Genomic DNA, 23,540 nt, shown 5'->3' on the forward strand with positions numbered 1-23,540 from the left:
CAAATGCCACACAGCCCCATGAAGGCTCCAGGCTTGGGGCAGAGTGGCTGGAAAGTGCCCAGTGGAAAATGGCTTTGGGGGTGTTGGTGATCAGCTGGCTGAAGATGAGTTAGTGTGTGCCCAGGTGGCCAAGAAGGCCAACAGCTTTCTGCTCTGGATTAAAAGCCAGTGTGGCCAGCAGGACCAAGAAAGTGATTGTCCCCTTATTCTCAGCACTGGTAAGGTCACCCCTCAATACTGAGTTCAGTTTTGGTTCCCTCGCTCCAAGAAGGATGTTGAGGTGCTGGGGGAGGTCCAGAGAAGGGCAATAAAGCTGGGGGGAAGGTTCTGGAGAACAGACCTGGGGAGTGTTGTTCAGTGTGGAGGAAAGGAGGCTGAGGGGGGACACCTTCTGGCTTGCTACAACTCCCTGAAAGGTTGGAGCCAGGTGGGGGTTGGTCTCTTCTCCCAAAGAACAAGTGATAGGACAATAGGAAGTAGCCTCAATTGAAGCAGGGGAGGTTTAGGCTGGCCATCAGGAAAAATTTCTTTACCCAGAAGAAGGGTTATAGCTGCCCAGGGCAGTGGGGAGAGATACCATCCCTGGAGTGATTGAAAAGACTTGTAGATGTGGTGCTGAGGGACAGGGTTTAGCAGCAGACTTGCTAGTGCTGGGTTAGTGGTTGGACTCCATGATCTCAAAGGTCTTTGCCAGCCCTTCTGGGATTCTGTGCATTTGTGGACAGTAACCCAAAAGCACTCCTGAATCTCAAGAAATTAGCAATGGCTTGTGACAGCCTGCATGGCTGGAGGCCTCTTGTTCCATAGTCCTCAAGGAGTGGACAGTGGCATAAATGGCTCAGATTTCCAGGACCTCTGTACCTCTGAGTCTTTGCTCTTAGAATCAGAGAATGGTCCAGGCTGGAAGGGACCTCCAAAGCTCATCCAGTCCAACCTCCCTGCACTCAGTAGGGACATCCCCAGATGATCAGGATCAGGATGCCCAGGGCGCTGTCAAACCTCACCTTGAATATCTCCAGGGATGGAGCCTCAACCACCTCCCTGGGCAACTTGTTGCAGTGTTCCACCACCCTCCTGGTGCAGAACTTGTTCCTCACATCCAGTCTGAATCTGCTCTGCTCTAGTTTGAAGCCATTGTCCCTGGTCCTTGTCCCTGCAGGCCTTTGGGAACAGTCTCTCTGCATCCTTCCTGTAGCCCCCTTCAGGTACTGGCAGGCTGCTATGAGGTCTCCTCTTCTCCAGGCTGAACACCCCCAGCTCCCTCAGCCTGTCCTCACAGCAGAGCTGCTCCAACCCCCTGAGCATTTTCCTGGCCTCCTCTGGACCCTCTCCATCAGGTCCATGTCCTTCCTGTACTGAGGGCTCCAGCCCTGCACACAGTACTGCAGGTGAGGTCTGAGCAGAGCACAGTGTCAGAATCACCTCTCTGGCTCTGCTGGCAGCACTGCTTTGGATGCAGCCCAGGCTGGGATTTGCCTTCTGTGCTGCAAGCTCACACTGCCTGCTCCTGGCCAGCTTCTCATCCGTAAGGCAAGGCTTGCCTTCATACTCCAGACCTTTAGCAAAAGAAAGCAGCAGGCAAAATGTTCTTCAAATGAAATACATACAGTCTGCTGGCCACACTGCTCTGGATGCATCCCAGGCTGCCATTGGCCCTCTGTGCTGCCAGTGCCCATTGCTGGCTCCTGTCCAGCTTCTCCCCCACCAGCACCTCCAAGTCTTTCTCTGCAGGGCTGCTCTCAGTCTCATCATGCCCCAGCCTGGATTGATACTGAGGGTTCCCCTGGCCTAGGTGCATTTCTCTGGATGTTGTCCTCTCCTGGTATGGCAGAGGTGTAGCTGCAGGACTGGAGAATCCCTTCCCTGATGGCACCCATGGTGCCTTGGGTTGGTGCTGGAGCTTCTGCAGTCATCTAAGAGCCAGCGCTGCCCAGCACACTTTGAGCAGCATGGCAGAGGGGAGCTTTACTCCATAAACATGGCAGTTTGAATTCAGTTTGTGCCTCTCCCAATTTGCTAATTCATCCTGGAGTTGGTGCTTTAGGATTTCATTCCCTCCCCATCCCCAGTCTTAAAAGCTTTGTCAGATGCCGGATCTTGGTTGCGGCTCCTAATCATTAACCTGAAAACTTTCCAGAGGGCTCAGAGAAGATGTGAAGCCAGCTGCCTGCTTCATTTCTGTCTCTTGAAGCAATTAACTAAGGTAATAGAGTTTTCTCCAAAGTTGCTTTTTATTATCTTCCTCTGCTAAAAGAGTGCATTCATCAGAGCTGGAAGCCAGCAGTGCGGAGAGCTTGCTCCGAACCCAGACCGTGGCACCCAGCTGCCACTTGGTGCCATCAAGTAATGGCACTAATTCAGTAATGCTGCAAAGCCTTCCTTCCAAAATGAGGAGATGATGTGTGAAGGGAGGTTAATGAGATGAAGAAAGGTTGGAGGGAGCTGGGGAGCTGATCAACAGCCAAGCTGAAGTCTGTTGTAGGTGTTAATGGGAAGTTACAGAGAAGTGGTAAATGACAGCTGGAGGCCAGCAGTTCACACGGTGACAGATTGCATCGGGTTGGAAGGGACCCCCAAAGGTCACCTTGTCTACCCCCCCTGCAGTCAGGAGGGACATCTCCAACCAGATAAGGTTGCTCAGGGCCCCATCATGTCTGATCTGGAATGTCTCCAGGGATGAGGCCCCAAGCACCTCCCTGGGCAGCCTATTCCAGTGTTCCATCACTCTCACTGTGAAGACCTTCCTCCTGATGTCCAACGCAGTTCTCCTCTGCTCCTTCTAAACAGTCCCTCTTCCTGCCTTCCTTCAGGTCCCCTTCAGATATTGAAATGGAGGTTCCCTTCAGACATTGAAAGGTCTAAGGTCTCCAGACTGAGCAGCCCCACTCTCTCAGCTTGTCTTCATAGGGGAGGTTCTCCAGCCCTCTGCTCATCTTTGCGGCCCTCCTCTGGACCCACTCCAGCAGGTCCATGTCTCTCTTGTGTTGGGGACCCCATAGCTGGACACAGTACTGCAGGTGAAGTCTTAGCAGAGCAGAGGGGCACAATCACCCCTCCTGAGCTGCTAGTGGCACTGCTTTTGACAGTTGACAGCAGGGTCTGGGCTTGTCACAGGCAAGCAGCCTGACTTCATGCACAGCTGCTTGGAAATGACAGAAACGGGCCATGGGTAAATCGTTGGGTGAGTCAGAGGTGGGGAATTGGAAAAAGTCACTTAGTGGTTCAGTGGGGCTGTAGGATGTGAAGACCACAGCCTCAGATTGTCCACAGACATTGACCAGCACTGATTCTGTTGGTGTTGCTTATAAAAGCTGTCAGGAGGATGAGAAGTATGAGATCTGTGTTGCACTGCCCTCATGATCATTGAATCATAGAATGACCTTAAAGCTCATCCAGTTCCAATCCCCCTGCCATGGGCAGGGACACCTCCCACACACCAGGTTGCTAAAGCCCCCATCCAGCCTGGCTTTGGGACACTTTCAGAACCATGATGTGGCTAATGGGAGAAACCATGGTCTGGTTCTTCCTGAAGCTATGGAGGATGGCAGAGCATGGATGGGTGGTGGCAGAGTGATCTGTTGAGCTGCTGTGCTCCTCACAAGAGCCCTCTCATGTTGTGCCTGTAATCAAGCAAGGGGATATTAGATGACAGGAAAGTTTTCCAGCAGCTTCTTGGTGTTGTTCAAAACCTAGGGAGTCTGAGGATACCCTCTGCAGGAGATCGGGTCCTGCAAGGACTCAACAACACTTAGATCTTCTCTTCTACATTTGGTTCCTGGAAATCTTATTAAGCTGCTCAAAATGAGGTTTTGTGCTTGCAAGGTTTCCTGTAATTGTCTTCTGAAAGAATAGCTGTGGATGGATCTTCACAAGGCAACAACACAGCCCTCAGTCCTGCTGCAGCATGACTGGGGCTGAAGGCTGCTTGAAACCACCTTCTGCTCTGTGTGGTGATGTCCAGGTTCACCTGCATGGGACTGGGAGAGAGATCACAGGATGGTAGGGGTTGGAAGGGACCTCTGGAGGTCATTCAGTCCAACCACCCTGCCAGAGCAGGAGCATAGAACCCAGCACAGGTCACACAGGAACACATCCAGACAGGGCTGGAAAGGCTCCAGAGAAGGAGACTCCACAACCTCTCTGGGCAGCCTGCTCCAGGGCTCTGGGACCCAAACAGTGAAGAAGTTCCTCCTCATGTTGTAGGTGGAACCTCCTGTGCTGCAGTTTCCATCCATTGCTCCTTGTCCTATCACAGGGCACAGTGAGCAGAGGCTGTCCCTGTCCCTTCCTTCCTGACCCCCACCCCTCAGCTATTGATAGACATTGATCAGATCCCTCTCAGCCTTCTCCTCTCCAGACTGCACACCCCCAGGGCTCTCAGCCTCTCCTCCCCAGGCACTGCTCCTGTCCCTTCATCAGCATCCTTGGACTCTCTCCAGCAGATCCCTGTCTCTCTTGAACTGGGGAGCCCAGCACTGGATGCAGTATTCCAGGTGAGGTCTCACCAGGGCACAGAAAAGCCTCCCTGGCCCTGCTGGCCACACTCCTCTGAATGCCCCCCAGGACCCCCTTGACCTTCTTGGCCCCCAGGGCATATTGCTGTCCCATACAGAACTTGTTGTCCACCAGCACTCCCAGGTCCTTCTCCTTGGGGCTGCTCTCCAGCAGATCCCCTCCCAACCTGTCCTGCTGCAGTTGATTCTTCTTTTCCACGTGCAGGAGATGCTGCACTTGGGGTGAAAACTGATCCACTGCAGAAGCTGCCAGCAGTGTGCCCAGGTGGCCATGAAGGCCATTGGCTTCCTGGCCTGGATCAGCAACAGCAGGGCCAGGAAAGTGATTGTGGCCCTGTGCTTAGCATGGGAGAGGCCACACCTATAACACTGAGTTGGTTTTTGGGCCTCTCACTCCGAGAAGGACAATTTGGTGTTGGGGTGTGTCCAGAGAAAGGCAACAAAGCTGGGGAGGAGCAGCTGAGGGACGTGGGGGTGGTCAGCCTGGAGAAGAGGAGGCTGAGGGAGACCTCATTGCTCTCTGCAGCTCCCTCAAAGGAGGCTGCAGTGAGGTGGGGGTTGGGCTCTGCTCCCTAGTCTCAGGTGATAGAAGGTGAGGCAATGGCCTGAAATTGTGCCAGGGGAGGGCTAGGTTGGAGATGAGGAAAATTTTTCTTTGCTGCAGAGAAATCAGGGATTGGAACAGGCTGCCCAGGGAGGTGGTGGAGTCCCCACCCCTGGAGGTATTCGAGAAACCTGTGGGCATGTCACTTGGGTCCATGGTTAGGTGGCCATGGTAGAGGTGGGTTGATGGTTGGACTGGTTGACCTTAGGAGGCTTTTCTAACCCACAGAATCAGAATTCTCTGATTCTGTGTTTAGGACACAAATGCAGCCATGAAATGTGAGGGAAGGAAATAAAGAACTGCTCAGTACCATGTCTCGAGGACATGGGACAGGACTTTGCTGGAAACCTGAGCTTAAGTTGTTGTTGAATTGGTTTTATCTGCCACAAATTCTGAAACTGGAGCAGGAGCTTACTCCCAGTGTGTGCTGAGAGCTCTGCCATGTGCTGCTCTGAATTATAACTGCAGGAATTAAGTGCACAGCTCATCTTGATGGATGAAGGCACCAATGGATCAAGTGCTGCAAGCTGTCCTTCAGCAAATTATGCTGCTGGAAATTGTGATTGAAGGGAGGGTCTTGATAGGCTGGAGTTTGTCACTTGGTTAAGAGCAGCCAGGTTCCTCCTTCCAAGTCAAGCTTTCTGATTGTGACAGGTGTTAGTGGCTGAGCTTCCAGGTGAGTTCAGCTCCATTAAATTAAGGAGTTTTCTTTCAGTTCATAATGGTTCTTGGGAGAAGTTCAGACCTTTGCAGGTTTTCCTGTGCCTCTATCTTCTTCTTGCTTTGGTGGGTCTGAGTACAGCATCTGAGAAGACTGAGAGGGGATTCAACAAATGTTTATAAATATCTGAGGACTGGGGGTGACGAGGGAGGGGACAGGCTCTGCTCACCTGCACCCTGGGATAGGACAAGAGGCAATAGATAGAAACTCTACCACAGGAGATTACACCTCAATGTGAGGAGGGTCCCAGAGCCCTGGAGCAGACTGCCCAGAGAGGTTGTGGAGTCTCCTTCTCTGGAGCCTTTCCAGCCCTGACTGGATGTGTTCCTGTGTGACCTGTGCTGGATTCTATGCTCCTGCTCTGGCAAGGAGGGTTGGACTGGATGACCTCCAGAGGTCCCTTACAACCTCTAACCTCCTCGATCATAGCATCACAGAATGGCTCAGGGCAGAAGGGAGCTCAGGGCTCCTCCCTGCCATGGACAGGGACACCTCTCAACTAGCCCAGGGTGCTCAAGGCCTCATCCAACCTGACCTTGAGCACCTCCAGGGAGGGGGCAGCCACAACCACGCTGGGCAACCTGTTCCAGAGTCTCACCAGCCTCAGACTGAGGAACTTCTTCCTCAGCTCCAGTCTAACCCTGCTCTGCCTCAGCTTCAAACCATCTCCCCTTGGCCTGTCTCTGGAAGCCTCCTGCAAAGTCCTTCTGCAGCCTACCTGCAGGATCCTTTCAGGTATTTGAAGGCAGCTCTAAGGTCCCCCCCAGAGTCTTCTCTTCTGCAGGCTGTGCACCCCCAGCTCCCTCAGCCTGTCCACATAGCAGAGGTGCTCCAGCTCTTGGAGCCCTTTGTGGCCCTTCTCTTGACTGGCTCCAACAGTTCCATGCCCTCCTTATGCTGGGGAGAGCAGAACTGGACGCATAGATGATGACAGTAAATGTAAACACATCCAGGGGAAGCTGTGGTGAAGTGAGACCTGTCTGAAGCACAGCTGGGACTTGGCTGCTTTGTTGGCCTTAATAAAGTGGTGCTGAGGGCCTGGCTGTGTTTGTCTGGGCAGAGCTTTGTGCTGAGTGTTTTGTTAGTGAGATGTGACAGCAGCTCTTTGGAAGTGCCTGGAGAATTCCAGCAAAATGGCTGCTTTCCTCCCTGCCCTTCCTGTCTGGATATCAACAGGATCACTGCTCTCAGCTCCAGGCCATCTCTCAGCTTGGCTGTGTCACATTCCTGTTGGAAATCAGCTCTGCTGTTTCTGCTTCCATCAAACCACCTTTGGAGGAGGACAGAGTGGTGGAATTTGCTTGCTTTCCCTTGCTTCTGCTGCCCATTTCTGGCTGCTTTGCTTGGTCCAGTGCAGTTGTGAGGCCTCACCTGCAGCACTGTGTCTAGTTCTAATGCCCCCAGGAAAAGAGGGACATGGAGCAGCTAGAGTGGGTCCAGAGGAGGCCATGAAGATGATCAGAGGCTGGAGAACCTCCCCTGGGGGCCAGGCTGGGAGAGTTGGGGGCTGTTCAGCCTGGAGAAGAGAAGGCTCCAGGGAGAGCTTAGAGCAATCTTCCAGTACCTGAAGGGCTCCAGGAGAGCTGGGGAGGGACTTTGGACAAGGGCTGGGAGTGCCAGGCTGAGGGACAATGGCTTTGAGCTGGGAGAGGGGAGATGGAGACTGGAGAGGAGGAAGAAATTGTTGGCAGTGGGGGTGGGGAGACACTGGCACAGGTTGCCCAGGGTGGCTGTGGATGCTCCCTCCATGGAGGTGTTTGGACCAGATGGGATGAGGCCTTGAGCCTGGTGGGAGGTGTTCCTGCCCATGGCAGGGGGCTTCAACTAGATGGTGTCCAACCCAAACCAGTCTCTAAATCTATGAATTTTCCTTGATACACAGCTTCTGCCCTTGGTGAAAAGAGGCTTCTGCTGCTGCAGCAGCTCCTAGCTGAGCAGCAACCCTGTGTGAGCAGAGGCCTGCCCACAGCAGCCTTCGTGGTGTGAGAGTCACAGGCAGTAACCCTCGGTGCCAGGGGAAGTTCAGTTTCAGGACAAATGATCAGAGGTTGGTGCTGGGTGCTCCAGTGTCTCCAGGCTCAAATACAGCCTCTTGATCCTGGAGCTGTGAGGATAGGCTGAAAGTGCTGGGGGTGTTCAGCCTGGGGCAGAGAAGACTCTGGGGGGACCTTAGAGCTGCCTGCCAGTGCCTGAAGGGATCCTACAGGAAGGCTGCAGAGGGACTTCTCCTGAGGGTGTCTAGAGCCAGGCCAAGGGGGAATGGTTTGAAGCTGAGGCAGAGCAGGGTGAGACTGGAGCTGAGGAAGAAGTTCCTCAGTATGAAGGTGGTGAGACACTGCAGCAGGTTACCCAGGGAGGTTGTGGCTGCCCCCTTCCTGGAGGTGTAGAAGGCCAGGTTGGATGAGTCCTTGAGCAGCCAAGTCTAGTTGAGAGGTGTCCCTGCCCATGGCAGGGGGATTGAGTAGAGGATCTCTGGGGTCCCTTCCTAAGCCATCGTGTGAAGCTTGCAGCTTTGAGCAGAGGGAGTGTCCAGAGCAGTCGCAAGGTGGGCAGGAGCAGAACCAGTGTCAAAGCAGGGCTTGAAACATCTGCTTCTGGTGTCATTCTAACCCCAGATAACCCAGTCAGAGGCCAGAGCTGCTCCCCAAAGCTGAATGACTGGGATGGAAGTGTGTGCAGGCAGGCTGTGAACACAGAGCAGAGCAGCTCCGGGGCTGTGCCTCGCTGCTGTCCTTGCCTTAAATGAGAACAGCCCTTAATGCCCCACGTTTGGGATGGAACTGCAAACCAAGCCTCTCAGCTCTGCCTCCCTCCCTCTGCACTGCCAGCTGGGGCTCTGCTGCTGTCTACAGGCTGCTCTTAATCCTTCCCTTCTGTCTCACCAAAGCAGCTGGGTGAGTGTGCAACAGCAGAGATGGCAAGCAGGGGAAGCAGCCAGCCCAGTGCCTGCTGCTGGCATTGCCTTGCTTGGAAATCAGCACTTTTGGGCCCACCCTGCAGCAGCTAAAGCCACTGAGAGCCACCCCTCACACCTATCTGTGAGCTAACAGTGCTGCTCTGTCCATGACCAAGGGTCCTTTCGTGGAACCATGGAATTGTTTGGGTTGGAAAAGGCCTCTAAAGCCACCCAGTCCAACCCTCCATGGCCATCAAACCCTGGCCCCAAGTGCCATGCCCACAGGTTTCTCGAATACCTCCAGGGGTGGTGACCACCACCTCCCTGGGCAGCCTCTTCCAATCCCTGACCACTCTTGCAGCAAAGACGTTTTCCCTCATCTCCAACCTAACCCTCCCCTGGCACAATTTCAGGACATTTCCTCTCCTCCTACCACCTGAGATTAGGGAGCAGAGCCCAACCCCCACCTCACTGCAACCTTGCAGTGCTGCAGGTGAGGTCTGAGCAGAGCAGAGGGCAGAATCCCTTCCCTGTGCTGCTGCTCTCCCTGCTTTGGATGCAGCTCAGCACACAGCTGCCTGCTGGGCTGCCAGGGACCACTGCTGGCTCCTGGGGAGTTTGTCACCAACTGACACCCCCAAGGCCTTCTCCTCCAGGCTGCTCTTGAGCCACTCTTCTCCCAGCCTGGATTTGTGCTGGGGTGCTGAGGGTTGGGGTGCTGAAGGTTGGGGTTCTGGAGTGCTGAAGCTTGGGGGGTTGGGGTGTCAAGGGTTGGGGTGCTGGAGTGCTGAGGGTTGGGGGATTGGGGTGCTGCCTGTGTGCTGGCTGGTGGTGCCTGGCTGTCAGCACAGCAGCCTGCTGGGGTGTTGCAGCTAGGAGCTTGGATGTGTATCCCTGGGAGGCTTGCTGAAGACAGCCCTGGGGGGGATGTTTCCACAGCACAGAGTGTTTGGCAGTGCCAGTTTCTGAGTTTCCTGCCCCATACCCTGTAGCAGATTTGCCCTCCCAGCTGTTTCTGGGGCACCACATGGACTGGATCAGAGATCTGATGGAACCTCTAAAGCTGCTTTTTTCAAGTGGGAAAATGCCTGAGTTTGGCCTTAAACAAGCTGTGCTGGCATTAATAAGAGAGAAACCACTCTGCAGAGGGAGAGGAGCCTCACTTTTTATTGTGTAACCTTCAAGCTTAGATTTTGACCCTAGGACTTGATTTCAGTGGCTGTTGAGGTGGTGACACTGCTGAAAGATGCTGTCCCCCTTGTCTCCTCCTGCCCCCTCCCTTGTGTTAATGCAGGCAATCAGACAGATTGAGGGACTGGTTCAGTGGGGAAAATAAATCCAACTGAAGAGGAAAGAAAGGTCCATTTTTGAGGGAGTGATCTGCAGCATTGCAGCACAAAATGGCCATGGCCTGGCCAGCCTGTGGCTGAGGGGAAGGCTAGGGTGGGATCACTGCTTTGGGTAGCAGTGTTGGCTTTTGGCAGCTTCTGGTTGCAGCTGTAGCTTTCCAGGCCCTGAAAATCATTGCTGCTTTCTGTCCTACTTTTCAGCAGCTTCAGAGAGGCCTCTGAAAATGTGCCCTGAGGCAAACTTCCATTTTGGTGTCAAATGGCAAAGCACAGAGAGACATTCTCAGGGTTCCCTGTTGTTGCTGCTCTTGTGTGTGAATTGTGCTGAACCAGCCCAGAGAGTCTGGATTTAGGGAGCTAAAACATGGTTGTGGGGGGTGTAAGAGAAGCTGTGTGTTAGGTTTCTTTGCTCCAGGAACCGAACCCTTGGGTGATGATCCAGACTGAGCTGGAAGAAAGAGCTGCAGACAAGTGCAAGCCAACTTTTGTTGCTGACCTTTCTGGGCTGTTTCTTAGTGCAATTGGGTAATTGCAGAGGATGTGAGGGTTTTGGGGGTGGTTCAGGAACAGCTGAGCACTTTAGAGGACATTGGTAGGACCTCACTGGGTGTACTGTGTCTGGCTCAGGGGCCCCCAATGGAAGAGAGACATGGAGCAGCTGGAGTGGGTCCAGAGGAGGCCACCAAGATGATCAGAGGGCAGTGGGGACAGGCTGAGAGATCTGTGGCTGTCCAGCCTGGAGAGGAGAAGGCTGTGGTGAGCCCTGTGATGTTAACTGCCATGAATGTCTGCCCAGACTGTCACCAGTCACACTGATTTGCCCCTGTGCCTGCTCAGAACTCTGCCGAGTGCTCTCCAAAGAGCAGCCCAAGTTGCTGGAGCAGTGAGGAAAGAGATTTATTCTTCTTTCTTTCTCTTCTCTTCCTCTAGAATCCAGCGACCATCACTCGAATACTGCTTAGCCATTTCAACTGGGACAAAGAGAAGCTGATGGAGAGGTAAGCAGCCACCCTAGCACCCAGAACATCCTGCTTCACACCTGGGGGAAGGGTTTATTCCCAGATGAATGTGAGAATGGATGAATGCACCACACTGTGCCAGGAGGGTCTCCTGTGGAAGCTCTGCATGTGTTCCCCCTTAGACTGGGAATGACTCCTTGATTTAATTTTATTAATAACTATTAGACTTCAGAGAGGTGGTTGAAGGTAGTTGCCCCTTGAAGCAAGAGCTGCCTTCCAGTCTGAGCAGGCTCTGGAAAGAAGGGAGCAAGAACAGGTTCCTGTTTCCTCACCCAGCACAACCATGGGATCCAGAGGAAGGCCACAATGAAGATCCAAGGGCTGGAGCACCTCTGCTGTGAGGACAGGCTGAGGGAGCTGGGGGTGTGCAGCCTGGAGAAGAGAAGACTCTGGGGAGACCTTAGAGCTGCCTTCCAATAGCTGAAGGGATCCTACAGGAAGGCTGCAGAGGGACTTCTCCTGAGGGTGTCTAGAGACAGGCCAAGGGGGAATGGTTTGAAGCTGAGGCAGAGCAGGGTTAGACTGGAGCTGAGGAAGAAGTTCTTCAGTCTGAGGCTGGTGAGACTCTGGAGCAGATTGCCCAGGGAGGCTGTGGCTGCCCCTCCCTGGAGGTGTTGAAGGTCAGGTTGGATGAGGCCTTGAGCAGCTGAGTCTAATTGAGAGGTGTCCCTGCCCATGGCAGGGGATTGAGTGGATGACCTCTGAGGTCCCTTCCAAACTGAGCCATTCTGTGATTCTCTTCTCTAGTCTGAGCAGTCCCAGCCCTCTCAACCTGTCCCTACAGGGGAGGTCCTGCAGCTCTCTGTTGTTTTGCTCAGGGTAGAGCTCCCTCTCCTTGGCTGCCTCTGAGATACCTCCAAGTAAGTACTGAGATTGGAGCCCTTTACTCAGTAGTTGTTCTTCTCACTGAAAGCTCCTTCCAGACAGCCATAATGTGACCCCGAATGGAGCTGAGCTGGGGGGTTTTCCAGAGGGGGTGTGAACCACCTCCATGTGAGGTATTACCCTGAGGGCTTTTGCAGTTCCCAGCCAAAGCCCTTGCTACACACATCAATATTTACAAGGGCCACAGGTAAACCTTTGTGCACATACTCATTAAAACATTAGCTGAATTCCATAGGATTACCCCTGTGAGCAATGCATAGTGTGACCCAGCTGCACACTGGCCACACTTTTGGTGCTGATTGCCTGAGAGTTGTTCTGACATCATTTTTTCCCCAGTGGCTGGTGTTGCTTTCTGCCACTGTTACACCAAACAGCTTCCACAGAGCCCCTTACAGTGCTCCAGCAATGCCCTCCTGTGCTTAAAGCAGGAGGCCCAGCCCTGCCTCTTGCTGTTGAAGAAGGTTTTGTGATTGTTGCACAGATCAAGGTGGTGGTGGGAGACAGGTGGTTGCTTCAGCCAGGGTGCAAACTGATCTTGAAATGTCCGTGGAGCTGAGAATGATCATGGGAGCATAGAATGGCTCAGGTTGGAAGGTACCTCAGGGATCATCTGCTCCAACCTCCCTGCCATGTGTGTGCTAAACCTGGGCACAGCCTGCTCCTGGGACTGAGCATCTGCCCCTGCTGCACTTCTCATGGGTGCTGAGTGAAGTGGTGTGCACAGAATCACAGAATGTTAGAGGTTGGGAGGGACCTGCAGAGCTCATCCAGTCCAACTCCCCTGCCAAAGCAGCTTCACCCAGGGCAGGTCACACAGGAATGCATCCAAGTGGGGTTGGAAAGGCTCCAGAGAAGGAGACTCCACAACCTCTCTGGGCAGCCTGCTCCAGGGCTCCAGCAGCCTCACTGTCCAGAAGCTTCTCCTCATGTTGAGGTTCACAGGTTCCTCCTGTGTTCAGGTTTGTATCCATTGCTCCTTGTCTTGCCACTGTGCACCATGGACAAAAGATTGCCCTCCTCCACTCAACACCCAGCCCACACAGTTCCACACACCAACCCAATCCATCTCCTGCAGCAGGGTTGGAGTCTTAGCTGTGTCTAAGTCAGGAACCTGGATAGACATTGACTGGCTGGCAACAGTTCCATGGCCAGAGAGAAACCAGTGGCACCCTAGAAGGGCTGTGGTGAGTAGGGCCAGAGAGGTTCTCCTCCCCCTCTGCTCTGCCCTGCTGAGGCCACATCTGGAATATTGTGTCCAGTTCTGGGCCCCTCAGTTCAAGAAGGACCTCAGGGAACTGCTTGAGAGAGTCCAGCACAGAGCCACAAAGCTGCTGCAGGCAGTGGAAGATCTTCCTCATGAGGGGAGCCTGAGGGAGCTGAGGGCTCTGTAGCTTGGAGAGGAGGAGCCTGAGAGGTGACCTGGTGACAAAGATGTGCAGGGAGAGTGCCCAGAGGCTGGAGCCAGGCTCTGCTGGGTGATGCCCAATGCCAGCACAAGGGGCAGGGGTGGAAGTTGAGGCATAGGAAGTTCCATGGAAACAGGAGGGAAAATCTTTTCCGTGTGAGGGTGACAGAGCCCTGGAACAGGCTGCCCAGGGGGGTTGTGGAGTCTCCCTCTCTGGAGATATTCCAACCCCACCTGGATGTGCTCCTGTGTGACCTGCCCTGGGTGCCCCTGCTCTGGCAGGGGGGTTGCACTGGATGAGCTCTGGGGGTCCCTTCCAGCCCCTGGCATTCTGTGATTCTGTGGCAAGTGCTTTCCTTCAGGGCTCTGTGCTGGAGCCAGTGCTGCTCAGTCTCTTCATCAGTGACACTGGGATGGAGGCAAGCTCTGCAGGTGACACCAAGCTAGGTGGTGCAGTTGACATGCCTGAGGGATGCAATCCATTGAAAGGGACCTGGGCCAGGTAGAGAAATGAGCCCAAGTGGTCCTTGGGAGCTTCAACAAGGCCAAGAGTAGGGACCTGGGTCAGAACAACCCTCAGTATCAGCACAGGCTGGGGGAGGAAGAGATGGGGAACAGCCCTCAGGAGAAGGACTCGGGGGTGCTGGTGGGTGAAAATATTAGAATGGAGTCAGAGGATGCACTGGAAGAGACTTTTAAAGGTCACCTAGTCCAATCCCTTTGCAGGAAACAAGGACATCTTCCACTAAACCAGGTTGCTCACAGCCCCATCTAGCCTGACCTTGAATGTCTCCAGAACTGGTGCCTCCACCACCTCCTTGGGCAACCTCTGTATTCTATCACCCTCATGCTGGAGCACTGCTTCCTAATGTCCAAGCTGGACATGAGCCAGCACTGTGTGCTGCCAGCCCTACCCTGGGCTGATCCCCAGCAGTGTGGGCAGCAGGGGCAGGGAGGGGATTCTGCCCCTCTGCTGTGTACTGCTGAGACCTCCCCTGCAGTGCTGGGCAGCTCTGGAGCCCTCAGCACAGACAGGGACCTGCTGGAGCAGGGCCAGAGGAGGCCACAGCAATGCTGGCAGGGCTGGAAGGGCTCTGCTGTGAGGCCAGGCTGGGAGGGTTGAGGTGGTTCAGCCTGGAGAAGAGAAGGCTCCAGGGAGACCTTGTGGTGGCCTTTGAGTGCTTCAAGGGTGATCAGAGAGCTGGGGACAGAGTTTGAGCAAGGCCTGTGGTGCCAGGCCAAGGGGGATGGTTTGAACTGGAAGAGGGAGACTCAGACTGGAGAGAAGGAAGAAATGTTTGCCCCTGAGGGTGCTGAGAGCCTGGCCCAGGCTGCCCAGAGAGGTGGGAGCTGCCCCATGGCTGACACCACTGCAGGTCAGGCTGGTTGGGCTGTGAGCAACCTGCTGTAGCTGCAGCTGTCCCTGCTGGCTGCAGGGGGGTTGGACTGGATGAGCTTTAAAAGTCCCTTCCAGCCCAGTGCAGTCTGGAATTCTCTAATACCTTTTTTTTCCCTCAGGGTTTCTTACTTCAGACAGTTGAGCTGGTAGGAATTTGGCCTCTTTTCGTCCCAATATCCCTTTGGGACACTTCCCAGGAAATTCCTGTGGTTGCCTGCAGCCTGGGTGGGTCTGCTGCTCACTGAGATGTTATGCTTGGGTGGAATTGTTGGTAGTGGATGTCACACCATGCCACAGCTGGAACTGAGTTACTTCATGGGGCAGGTATCAGGGGGCAGCCAGTTGTGTGTTTTAGCTTAGCTCATGGTGAGTCAGCAGGGCCCAGCAGGCAGCCTTATCAGCCTGGGCCCTCAGGAAAGCAGATGAGCAGGGTGGCTTCTCTGAGCTGGGGGATGAAGGTGTTGGCTATGAAACATGGAAACATCTTCATGGCTTGCCTTTGGGTTTTTTTATCTTGTCATGCATATTTTGAATGTGTCTGTGCCAGCTTGGCCATGGCCTCATGGACAGGGCAGGAATCTTCACAGGATGGTTTAGGTTGGAAGGGACCTTCAAGATCATCCAGTTCCACCCCCCTGCCATGGGCAGTGACACCTCCCACCAGCCCAGGCTGCTCAAGGCCTCATCCAGCCTGGCCTTGAACACCTCCAGGGAAGGGGCACCCACAACCTCCCTGGGCACACCTCCCTGGGCAACCTGTTCCAGTGTCTCCCCACCCTCACTGCCAAGAATTTCTTCCTCATCTCCAGACTCAGTCTCCCTTCTCCCAGCTCAAAGCCATTGTCCCTTGGCCTGGCACTCTGAGCCCCTGTAACTGGTCCCTTCTTGGCTTTCTTATGGACCCTTTTCAAGTACTGGAAGGCAGGGAGGGGCAGGGATGTTAGAGGGATTTATTCCAGCTGCCATGAAGACAAAGCTGCCCTGCCCCACTGGTTGAAGCAGCCTTCATTTGACTGTCTGAAAGCAAAATTGGTGTTCTGGGGTGAATTTGTCTGTAGTATGGAAGTGAGTGTGGAGGAAGTGCTTGAGTTCAGCTCCTGTGGTGTTTTAGAGGATAAAGATGTTTTAGGATGAGAGGCAATGGCCTCAAGCTGCAGCAGGAGAGGTGCAGGATGGACTTTAGAAGGAACTTCTTGTCTGAAAGGGTTCTCAAAGACTGGCACAGACTGCCCAGGGAGTGGTTGAATCCCCATCCCTGGAGGGGTTTCAGAACTGTATAGATGTGGTGCTGAGGGCCATGGGTGCTGAGCAGCATTGGCAGAGTTAGAGACTGGTTGATGACTTTGTGACTCTCAATATTGTATTTTCCTGTCTCAGGCTCAGTTGATAGAGACAGGCGAGCAGGAGGTACAGCTTGACCACAGGCCCTCAGAAACAAGTGAAGGAAGTGCTTTGGCTCAGAACTTTTTCTCTTGGTTGCCTTCCAGTTTTACTCCAGCTGGTGGCATCTGTCCCTTCTGGGGGCAGCTTTGGGGCTGAACCTGTCATGATGAAGAGACTAAGATGCCACTTGATGTGCCTTCCCCGTGTCGTTTCCTGAGGAGAAAAGTATTTTAGCATGTAACCAAAGGCCTGCTGTAGTCCCTGGAGGTACAGACAGAGGCATTGCAGCCCCCATAGGTGTTTATCTTGGTGGCCACATGTCACTGTTCCCTCTGAGCAGAGGACAGATGCCAGGATGGGCCTGGAGGCTTGGCTGCCAGCCCAGATTGCCTCTTCCCCTTGCATTCAGGGTCTGACTCTGTAGGTACCTGGCTGTCTGCTTTCCTTTGGGCAGATAAATGCTTAATGCTCTTCAGCAGAGGCTTAGCAGCTGGAAAACTGTATGGCAGGAGGAGCTCTTCCACTGCAGCTCTGCTGGCTCCCTGGCATTCACAAATGCTCTTGCACTGAAGTAAATATCCCAAAGGATGCACTAGAAACATGGGGGGAGGGTAATGAAAAAGCTTTTTGTCTTTGATGCTCTCTTGGATAGGGTTTGATGGCATCTAGAAAACTGTGGTGAGGCAGTTAGCAACAGCAGGAGGGACTAGGGAGGAAATAATGAAGTGGACAGCTTCATAGCTCTGCCAAAAAGCCTTGGTGCAGGGATGGGTTTGGTGCTGGGAAGCAGAGAGGGAATGGCAGACCTGAGAGGAATTTACTGCTGTGTCTGTGCAATCTGAAAGTAGAAGAGCAGCCTTGGTGGTGAAGAGGATGAGTGTAGGAATGCTGACAGAAGCAGTGGCTGGAGTTGTCTCTTTTGAGCAAGGACCCCAGGGCTGGAACAGAGCACAGCAGTTCTGAGATGCCAGGAGGGCTGAAGTGCTGCTGATCTGCACTGCAAAGGGAGAAGAGAGCAGAGGGTCTCAAAGGCTCTGTTAAAGGTGCTGTGCTCCCCCCCAAGGACCTGGGGGTGCTGGAACATCAGCCAGCGAGTGCCCAGGTGGCCAAGAAGGCCACCAACATCCTGCCCTGGACCAGTGTGGCCAGCAGGAAGCAGGGAAGTGATTGTGCCCCTGTACTGGGCACTGGGGAGGGCACACCTTGAGTACTGGCTTCAGTTCTGGGTGCCACAGTAGGCACTGAGGTGCTGGAGTGTGTCCAGAGAAGAGCAATGTGGCTGCTGAGGGCTTTGGAGCAGCTGAGAGAACTGGGGTGGGGTTGGTCTGGAGGAGGCTGAGAGGAGACCTCATTGCTCTCTACAGCTCCCTGAAAGGAGCTTGCAGTGGGGTGGGGGTTAGTCTCAGCTCCCTAGTCTCAGGTGATAGAAGGAGAGGAAGTGGCCTCAAATTGTGCCAGGGGAGGGTTAGTTTGGAGAGGAGGCAGAATTTCTTTGCTGCAAGAGTGGTCAGAGATGGGAACAGGCTGCCCAGGGAGGTGGTGGAGTCCCCATCCCTGGAGCTGTAGGTGTGGTGCTTCAGGATCTGCTTTAGTGCCCTTGGTGGTTGGGTTACTGCTGGACTGGGTGATCTAAAGATCTTTTCCAACCTTAATGATTCTGTGATTCTAAGATGAAAATAGGGACCAGGCAACCAAAAAGCAACCCTTTAGAAGTGGCAGTTGAGGAAAAATCAACCCCCCTAGAGTTGTGAAGGGAATGAGGAGGGAAAAGTGAAGGGCTTCCCATGCTTCCCAGCAGAGATGAGAGCCTGGAGTGTGTAAGACAGGGGTGGTGCAGTGGCTTCTGCTATGAGTATGGTGTGTGTAGAGTTACTTTGCTCCAGAAGGAAGAGGAACCTGTTAGTAAGTCCCTTATCAGTTAATTTTTGGGATGAGTCATAAAATCCTAGAATGGTTTGGGTTGGAAGGGACCTTCAAGGTCACCTAGTTCCACCCCCCTTGCCATGGGCAGGGACAGCTCTCAACTAGACTTTGCTGTTCAAGGCCTCATCCAGCCTGGGCTTCAACACCTCCAGGGAAGGGGCAGCCACAGCCTCCCTGGGCAACCTGTTCCAGTGTCTCCCCACCCTCACTGGAAAGAATTCCTTCCTAATTTCCAGTTTCAATCTCCCCTCTCCCAGCTCAAAGCCATTGCTCCTTGTCCTGTCACTCCCAGCCCCTGTATCAGGCCCTTCTTGGCTTTCTTGTAGACCCCTTTCAAGTACTGGAAGGCTGCTCTGAGGCCTCCCCAGAGCCTTCTCTCCTCCAGGCTGCTCAGAAGAGCAGCTTTGGCACAGATCTAGCTGGTGCAGTGTGGAGGTGCACCCTTCACAGCCTGCCCACTGTCCCAGGGCTCTCTGGCACTGCCATAAGTATGTAGCTGGCCCCCAGTGCCAGTACTGAAGTGGCATCATAGCATTTGTCTCCCTGGCAATCCTCACTCCCAGCTGTTTGTCTGCTCTCCTCAAACAGAGGATGTCCTGAAGGGATGGTGCTGCATGTGGGAGCAATTTGAAGGCTGGGAAGCCTTTGTGGAGTTAATATTTATCCATGAGTCCTTAATAAACAAACCCTGCCTGCAGTGGGGCTGTGCTGAACCCACTTGCTAAAATTTTCTAGCTGTCAGTAATCCTGAAGGCAAACAAAGGCCCTGAAATCCCTCAGCTAACACTGGAGGAGTGGCAAAGCCTCCTCTGCGTGCTGCAGTGCCAGAACTCACCACTGCCTTCAGAGCTTTTTGTGGTGAGTTTAAACATGCACCGTGGGAAGCCTCCTGAACTGCAGCCTTGCCTGTGTGCATGGCTGTGGGGACAGCTGGCTGCTGGGAGGACATCTGGTGGCCTTAAATCGTGGATTCATAAATGGGTTGGGTTGGAAGGGACCTTCAGGACCATCCAGTTCCAACCCCCTGCCATGGGCAGGGACACCTCCCACCAGCCCAACTTGCTCAAGGCCTCATCCAGCCTGGCCTTGAACACCTCCATGGAGAGGGCATCCACAGCCTCCCTGGGCAGCCTGTTCCAGTGTCTCCCCACCCTCAATGCAAAGAATTTCTTCCTCCTCTCCAGTCTCCATCTCCCCTCTCCCAGCTCAAAGCCATTGTCCCTTGTCCTGGCACTCCCAGCTCTTAACAAAAGTCTCTCCCCAGCTCTGCTGTAGCTTTCAGGCACTGGAAGGCTGCCCTAGAGCTCCCTGGAGCCTTCTCCAGGCTGAACAGTTCCAACTCTCCCACCTTTAAATCTTTACCTGACTGCAGTGTGGTTAATTGTGGGAGTTCTCCCTAGGGAGGTGCTGCCTTATTTGGATTCTGGTTGCTGCTGCTGCTGGTGGGGTGAGGTGGGGTGGATGATTTGTTTGCTGGATTGGAATGAGGGATGTGTGTGCAGGTGAGATTAGCTGGTTAATTGTCAGGTTTGATGAGTTCTTCCCAGGTGCTGCAGGCTGGAGAAGGAGATGTGGTGGTGGTGTCAGTAGCAGGAGGAGGCTGAGCTGCCTACTAATGATTCTTTCAAGTTCAGTCCTCCTTGCCAAGTGGAGGAGCTTTCTGAGAGCCTCTCGACCAAACCTGTGTCCAGGTCTGGGCTCCCCACTCCAAGAGGGGAGGGATGTACTAGAGAGAGTCCAGTGGAGGCCATGAGGATGATGAAGGGGCTGGAATATCTGTCTGAGGAGGAAAAGCTGAGACCTGAGGCTGTTTAGCCTGGAGAACAGAAGGCTGAGAGGAGATCTTACTCATTTTTATAACTATCTGAGGGCTGGGTGTCAAGAAGGAGGGGCCAGGCTCTTTACAGTGGTGTCCTGTGACAGGGCGAGGGACAATGGACACAGACTGGAACCCAGGAGGCTCCTCCTCAACATGAGGAGAAACTTCTTGACTGTGAGGGTGCTGGAGCCCTGGAGCAGGCTGTCCAGAGAGGCTTCCTCTCCTTCTCTGGAGACTTTCAAGCCCTGCCTGGATGTGTTCCTGTGTGACCTGCCCTAGGTCACCCTGCTCTGGCAGAGGGGTTGGACTTGATCTCCAGAGACCTCTTCCAACCCCTCCCATTCTGTGATTCTATGATAAAGGAACAGGAAACAGAATCCACCTTTCCATGGGGTATCCAACATTTGGAAGCATTGCAAACCTGGAACTGGTTTTTCTTAGGTGGTTGTTTAAAATGTCTTGTGTTGAGTGGAGGGGGAAAAAAAATACTCAAGTGGCTTGGATTTGGCCCCAGAGCTGGATTGTGCAGGCTCTGAACCTTGGCAAGGTGGCCAGGGTGGCCCAACTGGAGATCAGAACCCAGACCCAGCAGCAGGATGAAGTGTGTGGGAGGCAGTCCTGCAGCTGGTGACCATGCTCCATCAGCTGAACCCAAGCTCCTGACCCTGCTGCTGCACTTCTTCAGAGACCAGAGCAGGCAGTGCCAGACTGGAGTCAGGACCTCTTTGGGGCACACTTACTGTGGGCTGACTGCACAGAGGAAACGTGAAGGACAGGAACTAAGGAGTTGCTGTGGCTCTTTGCTGCTTCCTGCTGCCTCTTTCATGCTTTAGAACATGAGGGAAACATGGAAGGGTTGAAGCTGCAAAGAGAATTGAACTTGGGGGACCATCAAAGCTGTGCTTTAGGAATGTGTCCTGATGCCTGGACTGCAAAGTAGGATGTTCCTGCTCTAGTGTCCTGGTCTGGAGGGTCAGTGCAAAGCAGACTCTGTGGAGGGTCATGAACTGCCTGCAATGCAGCTGAAGGTAGTTGAATTGGCAGCCAAAGGACCTGAACTGATGGAGCTGTCTGATGTCCACCGCTGTGGTCAGGGCTGTGCTGTGTCCATAGAATCATAGAATGGCTTGGGTTGGAAGGCACCTTAAAGATCATCTAGTTCCATGGCCAGGGACACCTTCCACTGGACCAAGTTGCTCAAGGCCTCATCCAGCCTGGCCTTGAACACCTCCAGGGAGGGGGTAGTGAAGAGCTAAAAGCAGTGGGGGGTTGTTTTTGTGGAAACCTTAAGCCCAGCTTTGTACATTGAACTTGATCCTTGGGACAGCAATGTGCCCTGGGAGCCAAGAGGGCCAGTGGGATCCTGGGCTGCATTCAGAGGAGTGTGGCCAGCAGGGCCAGGGAGGTTCTCCTCCCCCTTCACTCTGCCCTGGTGAGACCCCACCTGGAATATTGCATCCAGATCTGGGCTCCCCAGGGATCTGATGGAGAGAGTCCAAGGATGCTGAAGGGACTGCAGCAGTGCCTAGGGAGGAGAAGCTGAGAGCCCTGGGGGTGTGCAGTCTGGAGAGGAGAAGGCTGAGAGGGATCTGATCAATGTCTATCAATAGCTGAGGGCTGGGGGTCAGGAGGGAAGGGACAGGGACAGCCTCTGCTCACTGTGCCCTGGGATAGGACAAGAGACAATGGATGGAAACTGCAGCACAGGAGGTTCCACCTCAACATGAAGAAGAACTTCTTTACTGTAAAGGTCCCAGAGCCCTGGAACAGGCTGCCCAGAGAGGTTGTGGAGTCTCCTTCTCTGGAGGCTTTCCAGCCCTGTCTGGATGTGTTCCTGTGTGACCTGTGCTGGGTTCTATGCCCCTGCTCTGGCAGGGGGTTGGACTCAAGGATCTCCAGAGATCCCTTCCAACCCCTAACATCCTGTGAGGCTGTGAAAACTCCCAAATGGGATCTGCCACGTGGCTGAGAGGGAGGTGGTTAAAGCTTGCTGCTGTTGTGTGTGCTGTGCAGGTACTTTGATGGCAACCTGGAGAAGCTCTTCGCCGAGTGTCACGTCATCAACCCCAGCAAAAAGTCTCGGACGCGCCAGATGAACACCAGGTCCTCAGCCCAGGACATGCCTTGCCAGATCTGCTATCTCAACTACCCTAACTCGGTGAGTACCTGCCAGCCTGGCTGCCTCACCACTGCCTCCCCAGCCTGAGCATCCTGGCAGCAGGCTCTGGAAGCATTTCTCCAGCAGTGCTGGAAGGGACACTGAGATTTCAGGTGGTTCCTTGAGTCGGGAGCCAGCAATGGGCACTGGCAGCCCAGAAGGCAAATCACAACCTGGGCTGCAGCAAAGGGAGAGAGATGACTCTGTCCCTCTGCTCTGCTGAGACCTCACCTGCAGTGCTGTGGCCAGCTGTGGGGTCCCCAACAGCAGAGACATGGACCTGCTGGAGTGGGTCCAGAGGAGGCAACCAAGATGAGCAGCGGGCTGGAGAACCTCTGCTATACGGACAGGCTGAGAGAGTTGGGGCTGTTCAGTCTGCAGAGGAGAAGGCTCCAGGGAGACCTGAGAGCTGTATTTTAATATCTGAAGGGGACCTACATGAGGGCTGGGAAGGGACTGTTTAGCAGGGGTTGGAGTGATAGGATGAGGTGCAATGGTTTGAAACCGGTGCAGGGAAGATTTAGGTTGGACATAAGAGGAAGTTCTTCAGAGTGTGAGAGTGGTGAGACACTGGAACAGCTTGCCCAGGGCTGTGGTTGAGGCCCCATCGCTGGAGACATTCAAGATCTGACTCAGTGTGGCTTTGGGCAGTCTGCTCTAGTTGGAAGTGTCCATGCTGCCTGCAGGGGGTTTGGACAAGGTGACCTTTGAGGGTCCCTTCCAACCCAATGGAATCTGGGGATCTTCCCTGTAGTATGTGCATTAAAAACTGGAGTGGCTTTCAAGGGGCAGAACATAGTGATGGGAGATCCTGGAAGAGACAAGAGCAGTGGAGAAGTTGAAATGTTCATCTGTGGCTGGGTGCTGACATAATAGGAGGAAGTCTTTCCTGTTTTGGAACCTCCTGTTGCTGGTGGAGCTGTCCTCAACCTCCAAAACCCTGTGACAGCTGCCTGAGCCTTAAAGAGCAAAGCAGCCCCCTTAGGCTCTGGGGGTGTGTGCTGAGTTTTTCAGCAATAATGGAAACCATCAGGAGCTTTGGGGTTTGTGGGTAGCCTTGAATGAAGGACCCTTGCTGCTGTGGCCTGATGGCAAGCCTTTTCCTGCCACTGGAGCAGGCAGAGCAGAGCCCAGTTTAAGGCCACTGGGAGTGCTGGTTGATGGGAAGCTCAATATGAGTTGGCACTGTGTGCTCCCAGGCCAGAGCCAGCTCTGTCCTGGACTGATCCCTGGCAGCAGGGGCAGGGAGGGGATTCTGCCCCTCTGCTGTGCTCTGCTGAGATCCCCCTGCAGTGCTGGGGCAGCTCTGGAGTCCTCAGACAGGGACCTGCTGGAGCAGGGCCAGAGGAGGCCACAGCAATGCTGGCAGGGCTGGAAGGGCTCTGCTGTGAGGCCAGGCTGGGAGGGTTGGGGTGGTTCAGCCTGGAGAGAAGAATGATCTCTAAGGTCCCTTCCAACCTGAGCT

At 54.0% G+C, this 23,540-nt stretch overlaps 1 protein-coding gene across 1 annotated transcript in view; it reads left to right on the forward strand.

Moving 5' to 3' along the window:
• The window catches only part of ARIH1 (ariadne RBR E3 ubiquitin protein ligase 1), an 89,054-nt gene that overhangs the window by 26,016 nt on the left and 39,498 nt on the right, over nucleotides 1-23,540 (forward strand). Inside the window, exons 2-3 of the mRNA XM_054388391.1 lie at nucleotides 11,015-11,082; nucleotides 21,931-22,075. Coding sequence (XP_054244366.1) covers nucleotides 11,015-11,082; nucleotides 21,931-22,075 — 213 coding nt within the window. The remainder of the gene's footprint in view (nucleotides 1-11,014; nucleotides 11,083-21,930; nucleotides 22,076-23,540) is intronic.

Source organism: Indicator indicator, chromosome 16 (genome assembly GCF_027791375.1).
Source record: "Indicator indicator isolate 239-I01 chromosome 16, UM_Iind_1.1, whole genome shotgun sequence".
NCBI classification, from domain to species: domain Eukaryota; kingdom Metazoa; phylum Chordata; class Aves; order Piciformes; family Indicatoridae; genus Indicator; species Indicator indicator.